The 10,068-nt window shown below is 32.6% G+C and overlaps 1 protein-coding gene and 1 pseudogene across 5 annotated transcripts; both read right to left on the reverse strand.

The window, feature by feature from the left end:
- Nucleotides 1–1,813: 1,813 nt before the first annotated feature.
- Nucleotides 1,814–5,506, reverse strand: LOC104779554 (protein indeterminate-domain 4, chloroplastic). 5 transcript variants are annotated; one of them, XM_087509715.1, is made up of 6 exons: nt 5,328–5,433; nt 5,104–5,158; nt 4,668–4,895; nt 3,943–4,339; nt 3,323–3,434; nt 1,814–2,969 (listed from the first exon to the last, which is right to left on the reverse strand). In XM_087509715.1, exon 6 carries the CDS (start codon nt 2,882–2,884, stop codon nt 2,015–2,017), a length of 870 nt encoding a protein of 289 aa, XP_087365841.1. In that variant the 5' UTR covers nt 2,885–2,969; nt 3,323–3,434; nt 3,943–4,339; nt 4,668–4,895; nt 5,104–5,158; nt 5,328–5,433; the 3' UTR covers nt 1,814–2,014. The 5 variants fall into 5 exon arrangements, with proteins under 5 accessions (XP_087365841.1, XP_010502225.1, XP_087365842.1 ...); XM_010503923.3 differs by lacking the exon at nt 3,323–3,434 and having other exon boundaries at nt 5,328–5,504; XM_087509716.1 differs by lacking the exon at nt 5,104–5,158 and having other exon boundaries at nt 5,328–5,401.
- Nucleotides 5,507–6,174: 668 nt separating this feature from the next.
- LOC104783453 (putative F-box protein At2g02030 pseudogene) lies at nt 6,175–7,490 on the reverse strand (annotated as a pseudogene).
- Nucleotides 7,491–10,068: the final 2,578 nt, after the last annotated feature.

The raw sequence follows: 10,068 nt of genomic DNA on the forward strand, positions 1-10,068 counted from the left end.
GTATACCAATTGCTTTGAAAATTAGTTCTTCTTTTCCTTATGATACTCTATAAATTATATTAACATATGATGTATTATATTTAATTAAATATTTAATAAATAAAGGGGTTCTATCTACTAAAATGCAATATAAGCCACAAAATTATGTAGGAGGATATCAGTAGGGATGATCTAGTCAACACATTAAAATATCAATAAGGAAAAATAAATTCTTTTATACAGTATAACCTCTATAAATTAATACTCGATAAATTAATAATTTTTGTAAATTAATAAATTTTTTCAGTCCCAAGTTGGAACTAGTGTAATTTTGGACACAATTCGATAATATAATAAGATAATAACTTTTTTGAAAATCCTTTGTAAATATATGGTCTCGTCAATAGTATAAATTAATAATTATATAAAAATATCTAAATATATGTATATATATGCACATTAATTTTTTTTAGAGTTCTTTAAATTTTTTTACTATATAACCATTTTTAAGCGTTATCTTCAAAACATAATAATTGTTATTTTTTTTGTAATTGATTTTATAAAAATATTATTTATAATAATTAAATCTTATTTTAAATTATATTTTTACTAGATTAGGAAAGTCTTTCTATAAATTATTAATTATTAATTTATCAATAATTAAAACCTCTATAAATTAATAGATTTTCATGGTCTCAATATTATTAATTTATAGAGGTTTTACTGTATTTAATTTGCTTCACCTTGTTAATATGCAAACATAAATATTTCTTTGATTTTGACATTCGCTGTATAGCTTAAATAACAATCTGTTAATATTTGTGAATCTAATATATAGAATATATAATTATTTAGTTATTATATAGTATATAGTTTGGATATTTAATTGCGATATGATATTGAATAATATGAAGGCGTTGGATGCTTCTGTTTGGACTATGCTTCGTATTGGAATATACCCGATACGATTGGCTTATTATTGTCTTCAAATATGCTCATGTATATTCGCATGTGCAACGTGGGATGTGTAATTTAGTTTATGAATTAAATTTAGTATCAACATGGTACCTATGCATTTATATACTTTTCAATTAAGATAATTTTGTGTCCCCCGAATAAAAATATATATTCAAGTGGGTGTTTTAATTTCCTTTATGTAGGCAGAAAAATGTACATTTAAAAAAGAAAAAAAAGAATTCAGACCGGACATCATGTATGGTATGTACCAGCCGGTTGAGCGGAGATCTCTTTTGTCTCGTTTGGGGCAGAGCGGGTGACGATTAATCACGGTTGATCTCCTGATTGATTCTCACGATGTTATATTAAATTTTATTTTTGACCCATATACAAAAATTTTCTAGTTTCGTCACTGTATGAGGACATGGATTTCATATTATGGTGTCAAGTGTTAACCGAAGCACGACGGATCAGAACAAGAGGCAGAGACATTCCTTAAGATTTTATAGTATTTGGAAAGTTCAAAACGAGAAAATATTTCAGGTAGTTATAGGAACCACAATAGACGTATTGAAGTTATGATTTTAGTGAAACTAGCAAAACATGGATTGAAGCTCAAATCATTTTGTAACATCCCGTATACGAGTAGGTCTTTTGAAAACACGGCATATATTGTCTTTTTGAAGTTTTCGTGAAGATTTTGCTTTCACTAAATTGTGATGTATACGGTCAGATTGGTGTGGAATTTTTTTCTAAACCGAGAAGTGTGATCCCAAGTTTCTACCATTTTCTATTCATGAATTCAACCGCATTTCATTCTTTAATCATTTCGTCTAATCCGTTCTCTCCATTCAGATTATGTTCAACACCCCATAAATTCATAGTGGACTCTGTAGTAAGTTAATAAAATAGCAAACTTACATTAATTCTTTTTATTATATAAAAGACAGACTCTAAAACCAAACCCAAACCTAAAAAGCTCACAAAAGATATACTGTATCATATATTGATTATGAAGACAACAACAAAGATACCAAAATTATCACCTAATTAAGTTATACGATATAATAAGATATTATCAACCTCTTCCAAATGGATGATTTTGCTCGGGAAATTTCGCTTCACCATCCAAAGAAACTCCGCCACGACTACTGCCACCACCACCGCCGCCGCGATTCACATTTCTCACCATTCCTCCAACTCCAAGAAAATCTAACGTTAACTTATCTGAGCCGCTCATATTTCCATTGTTTCCAAAATGGACGTCGAAGATATTGCCTCCGGATCCACTGCTGCCGCCATTAACGGCCGCTAATGAGTTCATAAGACCTTGAAGGTTTCCGTTATCATTCTCCAGAATTTGTCCTCCACCAAAGTGATTACCGATTACACTTGATGGATTAGACGAAGATGCTAAGCCTCTGAACAAAGCAGAATCGTTGCTTGTGACTGAACCCATTTGTGTGGCTTTCTGAAGAAGTGCCGTGGCTGACACGTTAGAACCCGCGTTCAAGTTTTCTTCACGGTGTTGAACAAGAACGTCGGTGCTATAGAGAGAAGGAAGACTAGTCTCCGAGTTCTTGGTGTTTTCTTGAAAGAATCCGAGGTTGAAGAAGCTGTTGTTGGTACTGCTACTCTTGAGGTTGATGTTGTCGACCGGATCAAACTGTATCAGACCGTGCTGGTTCATGAAACTCTGATCATTGTTGTTTGGTGTCGTAGTTAACATTCCTTGGCTCGAAGAGCATTGGAGTAGGAAGTTAGGGTTTGATGATTGCGGAACAAAGTCTCTCCTATTTTCAGAAGATGCAATGTTCAGATTGTAACCTGCGAGAGGGGAAAATCCAGAACTTGGATGACCACTCATATGATGGTGCGAGAGAGCGCTGGCACCACCAAGTCTCCCGTAAATTCCACCAGAGCCAGCACCGCTACTAGCAGCTGCCATTGACGTAAAGCTCACGGCAGGATTTCTTGCAGTCTCTTGTATCAATGCATCACAGAAAGCCCTATGCGTGATGTAACTATCACGTCTACAAGAAAGAAAGAAAATGTAAATAAGACAACGGTTGATATTAAAGTTATTATATAATTCATATACTTTATGAAAACTATAATTCCGTGAGTCATAAATAATAAATGCTATAGTTATTGTGGCTACCATATATAGGAGAGAATGATAGAAGAATATAGAGGTCGAGTCAATTGCTAATTTAGTGAAAGACCTTCTTCATTTAATGCAAAACCCAGGAATGTTAATACAAGTCAGTCACATTCTGCAACAACGTATGTTACTCAAACCATGAAAATAAAGAAAGAAACCCTAGAAGAGCAATTAAGTCATGTCACCAGAACACTGTAATAAATTTAAGTAACGCACTCTTACCAAATTTTTTTGTGTGTATCTATATGATGTATGCATGCATATGTATGTCTAGAGAGAGAAAGAGATAAGAAAGGGTCCACAAATTGGAGAGGAGTTTCGTAAAAAGGGGAACCTGCAAAGTGAAGAAGAAGAAAACAAAAGTGGAAAATAGAAAAACAAAATCCAACTCATACATGTGACCAAATTTAGCATCTTTTAAAATTTTCTTACTTTCTATTCACTGTCTTTCTCTATTCACTACTCATCAACAACCAAACAAATACATTGATAGATCCTATGTACATAGAGATCACTATATACATTTTTATAGGCGGTGTACTCGAGGTTCAAATATCGTGGCCAAATATACAAACTTTCAGTCACAGATGATTATATATATTTGGTATTCTTCATGTAAATTAGTAAATAAGCTAAGTTTTACATGCAGTGTTGAATTCAGATTTTACTTAAAATAGTTTTTTAATATAATACAAAATATAGATGGTCCATTTTTATACTTTACCAAGATAAGAGGGTACGTATATCTAGATACCACACATACTGACACATTTATTATACGTTTCATTACTTAAACCAAATACGAACAAATTAATTTAATGAAATGGATAGAGATTAGTTACCTAGAGAAGATGGTACCACAGTCACATCGATACTCTTTAGTACCACAAGTCTTAGAGTGAGCCTTCCAATCAGATTGAACAGCGTAACGCTTAGAACATTTCTCGCATTTCCACTTCTTTTCGCCATGTTTACGGTAATAATGCTTCTTGATTCCGGTGAGGTCTCCGAGAGCACGTGACGGGTCATGGTGAACGCACGTGGGCTCCGGACAAAGATATACTTTCCTCTTCACTTCTTTGGTTGACTTCTGTTTCAGCTTCCATGGGAGATTGTGTCCTCTTCGGTGAAGCTGTAGATTTTGTTCTCTTTGAAACCCTTTGTTGCATACATCGCATATGAATCTGTTTGTAGCCATTAGTGTCTTCGGAGATAATGCTACCACTTCCGCATCAGGATCTGTTTCAATTATTAAAACTTAAATGAATAAAATTTATTCACCAATCAGACGACCCAAAATGTTAATCGGTGATGCCTAAATCGAAAAAAGATTATACACACGATTACAATTACATGTACATATAGAAAGAAAGAAAAAGATCACATATATACGTATATATATGATCTAATGGCCTGTCGCTGTAAATAAAATCTTGATACTATATTTACAAAGAAAATAGCATTAGATTAGGGTTCTTGTTTTGTTTTGTTATGTTTTATCTTAAAGCTTATAGTGTGATTCTTAGTGATAAATATATATAAAGAATTATATGTAAGAGGTACTTGCTTGGGTTTCCGGGTTGGTTTCTTCGTTTCTTGGGTGGTGGAGCTGAGGAGTTAGGTTGTTGAATCATTGACGACATAAAAGTATCTTTCCGGTTGAAGTCGTTATCTCCGGCGCCTGAGCTGGTGATGAAGAACGGCTGAGCAGAGGATGATGATGAAGGAATAACGCTAGTGTTATATGATGATGACGACATCTTTAGATCTTCTTCTTTGCGTGGAAAAGAATAATCTACAAATAATCCATAAGACAAAAAGAGTTATTAAAAAAAAAGAGAGATAGTGAAAGAAATCAAATTATAATTTCAGAAGAAAACGAAGGGAGGAATTATAAGAACAGGAAGAATCCATAGCGATTGACGACATGAAGAAATTTTTTTATAAAAACAATTCACTAGAAGACATATATAAACAAAGAAAAACAAATTAAGAGTTTATACTTTTGTTTTTTGTTTGTAAAGAAGAAGAGTTTGATTTAACTTTGTTTGTGTGTACCTGAGATCAAGAGAAAGAAACCAAGAAGAAGAAAAAAAAAAAGAGTAGTCAAATTAAAAAGCTATAAATTGAAGCTAGAGAAAAGAACCAAGAAGAAGATGATGCATGATGATGATGAAGAAGAAGACACTATTCCTATATACATATGTAGTATAATACAAACACAAACCTCAAAGCCCTATCTCTCTCTCTCTCTCGCTCTTTCTCTCTCTACTGTTTTGTGTTCTTCTTCCTTTTTTAAATAAGCCATATATGATCTTGAAAAGTATGTCTATAAGGTCCCCTCTTTCTCTCTGTGTCTGTCATTTTATTTTATCTTTTATATAATTAAAAAGCTACTTTTCGTATAAAATTAAAAATTTTACACAACAATTAAGAAGGATGGTTACGGTTTGGGTGTCACTGTTAAAACGGTGAAATGTGTCCACATGCGGGGGTGTGCTGTGGGTACCACCTTTTTCTCATTCGTATCTTTCTGGTGAGCTTTAAGACAAAACCCTCGTTTTCTCTTCATTTAACTTTGATTAGGTTTTGTTGTACTAACTTTTTTATTTTATTTATCTAATAAAATCGTTAATTATATAACATATCATATAATAATACACATGATACATCTATCATATAGACCTTTTTAAAAAATTGTTAGATTCTTGTATGAAAAACATTTGAATTTGTTTAATTTTGGTTCAATATCTTTCAATTGTTTAACCTTAGAAAAATCCAATGTAAAACATTTGAACCAAACCTTTAAAAAAGTTGCTAGCTGCTTGCCAAATACCAAAGAGATTCAAACCATTAATTCCAATCTCTCTTTAAGAGCTTTTCAATCTCTCTGGGCCAGCCCACTAGAAAATTAAACCAACAAGAAATCGAGCTAGATGAACCAAATAAATTTAGAATCGTCACACCAAGATCAAGAGACTCAATAACAACTCTGTTTCTGCCACTCCGAGAATTGGTAATTTTATTAATTGATACACATCGTTATCGGATTAGTCCAACAAATGAAGAACTACTTACGTCTCTTTTTCAATAGAATGAAGAGATAAACTTGGAAAATAAGGAATAGCTAAGCCATTGTAACAAGACAAATATAAATGATAACCTGTAGAGTGAGGATTAAGATCGAGAGCAACGAGGTTATCTTCACCGCGAAGTGAGAGGATGACCTTATTGGTGTCCCTACAAATGGCCAGAGGTGTGAGAAGTTTCCCAAAATTAATACCAAACAAAGTGTAAGTGGAAGGCAAGTGAACGGAGAATATCTTCTCCCATGTGTTATCTTTAACCCTCCACCAAAAGTCTTGCTTCTCATCAACCGTCCACCAAAATTCTTGCTTCTCATCATACTTACCACTCTTCAACTCAGAGATGCAGAGACGACCATGGAGATTGCATAAACCAATGTAGTCACCACGAGCGTTATCGGTAATAAAACGTGGGGTTGGGATAACTTGAAACATCTCTGTGTGAATATCAAAAACAATGAGTTTAGTATTTTGTGTTGGATGCCCATCTTGATCTCCCGTGAACCAGTAGAGTGATCCGTTTGCAAAAACTGGCCCCTGATCATTGGACAGATTATTATTCATGATATTATGATGATCAAGACTAATAGTATCCACGAACCTCCATTTTCTTACTTCTAAATCCAAAACCTCACACGTAGTAGTAAAAAACGGGAAAGTATTATATAGCCATACTAGTTTATATCTTCCCGTAGAGTTGTCTTTCCCAAACCCAAACTGAGAAAATGACAGTCCCGGATATTTAACATGATGTGGATCTTGAACTGATGAATCCGGATCATGTTTGTTCATAAAAATCTGTTGAATTCTCGATAAGGGGAGTTCTATATACATTTTTGTGGCCGGATTCACCACTTTTACTGCTATGTTTTTGTCGTATAAACAGACAAGGCCATCGCAGCTCTGGGATATAAGAGTTTCCGTGTACCTATTTCAAATTTCAAAGCCGTTTCATCTACCGCAGAAGCTGGCGTCGTCCCCAAGGCAACTGTTTTTAAAGAGAAATTGGCTTCCCGTGCCGCATAATCTTCAACATAATCAGAGACAATAAGAAGTTTGCACTCTTTGCTTTGCCCTAGATCCATGTATCTTTCTCTGAAATCTTTGGACGTGATCAGAGATCTCCAGTGTTTTGACACAGCTTGGAATCTCATGAGCGATTTCACCGGAAGCCTTATCATGATATCTTCGACGATATCGTTAGGTATATGAATTTTCTCAAGCTCTCTTCTTCTTCGTCTCATTCCTTTTCTTGTGGACGAAGCAACTTGATTGATCGTAGGGAGTTTTTGAGTCTCCTCCATCGATTTCATGTTTGATTGTTCTTACTTTCGTGAATTGAATTGAATGGCCGCCGAATTCATAAACAATATATGTCTTGCGTTCTCCTTCTAAAACACTTCCTTATTTCAGCGATTAGGTCAACATATAATTCTGTTTAATTGTCTGGTCAACCAATCAATCTATTTGTTTTCTTAATTTATTTTGTTTTTTTTTTTAATTTTTGATTTATTTTTTAAATATGATATGACAGGCATATTGCTGTATTTCGATTGGTTAATTAAAAAAGATAAATAAGAGAATCCAATATTTTTTCACATAATAATAACCTTACACTTTCTTTATATTTAGTTTTGTTTAAGTCATCTATCAGTTGGGCGGCCTAAACGAGTCGAAAGGGAACTAAATGACTATACTTTTTGGTACTAACTTTTTTTTTATATATACTAGATAAGAACCCGTCCAATATGCGGGTTAAAAATATTATAAATAAAGTTATTTATAAGTTTTATTTTTGCTATAATATACGGATTTATATTCATTTACAAATCTTTTTTTTATGTTACTATTAAAAGCGTATTTTTTTACAACTAAATATACAGTATATTACAAATATATTCTTTACCACAATCTAAAAAATGTCTGTATGAACACATTAAGTCAACTATTACATATTTTTTTTTACTTTCACTTTTGCATAGTTTTTTAATTATTAAAATTATTGGCTCAAAAAATATTTCGAATAAAAAATATATTACATAGTATACTAATCAATGATGTAACATCACAATAGTGTATGACCAATCATGGAGAGAACTTCGGCTTCGCCCTCCTTCCTTATGGAGAGAACATAGCGTCCAACCTCCTCCACTATGGAGAGGGCCTTGGCTCCACCTTCCTCCCTTGGGGAGATAACCTTGCATCCAACCTCCTCCATCTTCCTCTCTTGGGAAGATAACCTTGCGTCCAACCTCCTCCACCATAGAGAGAACCTCGGCTCTGCCCTCCTCATGTGTAGAGAGAATATGTTCACGTCTTTTAACTATCTCAAAATGGCTTGCTCCAACAACCAATGAAACTAAAGACCCTTTTCTAACGTCATAAAATCTTTTAATAGTAACTAATGTTAAATTTTTCAATATATTCGTGGAAGTATCTTTGACACACCATGATGTAGTCTTTGTGTCTGGAATGCCAGGACTGCCACCTTGCCCCATGTCCACTCCCACTCCATGGGCCCACCTTCCTCAGTGGGCCCCACGTCTAGTTCTAGCCCACATATATCCGATGGTCGGTTTGTTACGTCCGGGAGGCTTTAAATACTTACCCCTATAAATCATCATATAATATTTTCCTATGTTTTGTCCTCACTCGCACAGTTCCGACAATCATTTTTCGAAAGGTAACCCATCCTGAAATTACTCCAGCTCAAGCACGCTTAACTCTTAGAGTTCTCTCAGGACCATTGATCGAAAAGATAAGTGCACTTTGCTGACATAGGTGGTCAAATCAATTCTTTTAAACCTATCCGCAAAGCAGGGTGTCACAGTGTCCGAACTCCAATGGATCTATCAACAACAATTTATGTTTTCTAATCTATTGATCTATGTTTGTTGTAAGCTTGTGTTTGATTAGCCTTTTTTATCTAACCATTAGGTTGATGAGCTTCTACTCTTTATCTCCCTTTGGGATTGAATGGTTGCACAAAAAAAGTCTATGTCCAACCAATCATTGTTGAAAAAATAGAAGAAAATTAATTTGACATAAATTAAAAAATAATAGAAAATTATAAGCACGATAATATATGAATTCCAAATAATTCAAAAGTGAAAAGATAAATTAAATATAACAATCTAAAAATACTACATTAATTTTTTTTGGTCAATACATAATTCCAAATCATCTTTTTTTTTGTCAATATATTAATCTTAACAATTACGAACTGAAAAAGAAGAAAGTAGGAGAAAAATTTGGTTTAAAAAATAAGAAAAAAATTACATTTCTATTTTAAAAGTTTTACCAATAGAGCAAAGTTAAAAGCAATATTTTTGAATAAATTATTTTGTTAGATGAAAAGTGTGAGACAATCTATGTTTATATAGAAGTGAGTATTTACAAAAATTAGAATAAATAATTAACTGTATATTTTCCTTAATCCAATTTCTATTTTTTTGTAAAATTAATAACTTAAAATTAAATGTTGTAATTTCGAATTTTATGAAATATATATATATATATATATTATATATATAATCTCTTTACAATTTTTTAAGAAAAAACTTTTAATTTTTGTAAACTGAAAAAGAAGAAAGTAGGAGAAAATTTTAGTTTAAAAAATAAGAAAAATTTACATTTCTATTTAAAAAGTTTTACCAATAGAACAAAGTTAAAAGCAATATTTTTGAATAAATTATTTTGTTAGATCAAAAGTGTGAGACAATCTATGTTTATATAGAAGTGAGTATTTACAAAATTTAGAATAAATAATTAACTGTATATTTTCCTTAATCCAATTTCTATTTTTTTTGTAAAATTAATAACTTAAAATTAAAAATAAGTAAATAATGTTGTAATTTCGAATATATGAAATATATATATATA

Source organism: Camelina sativa, chromosome 4 (genome assembly GCF_030686135.1).
Source record: "Camelina sativa cultivar CO46 ecotype springtype chromosome 4, ASM3068613v1".
NCBI classification, from domain to species: domain Eukaryota; kingdom Viridiplantae; phylum Streptophyta; class Magnoliopsida; order Brassicales; family Brassicaceae; genus Camelina; species Camelina sativa.

Bases quoted from the DNA above. Each gene is read 5' to 3' on its own strand.
- LOC104779554 (XM_087509714.1), bottom strand. From the start codon at position 4,860: ATGTCGTCATCATCATATAACACTAGCGTTATTCCTTCATCATCATCC. The intron at 4,340-4,667 runs GCAAGTACCTCT...TAATTGAAACAG, and splicing joins AAACCAACCCGGAAACCCAA to ATCCTGATGCGGAAGTGGTA. The intron at 2,970-3,942 runs GTAACTAATCTC...TCTTTCTTGTAG, and splicing joins TGTGGTACCATCTTCTCTAG to ACGTGATAGTTACATCACGC.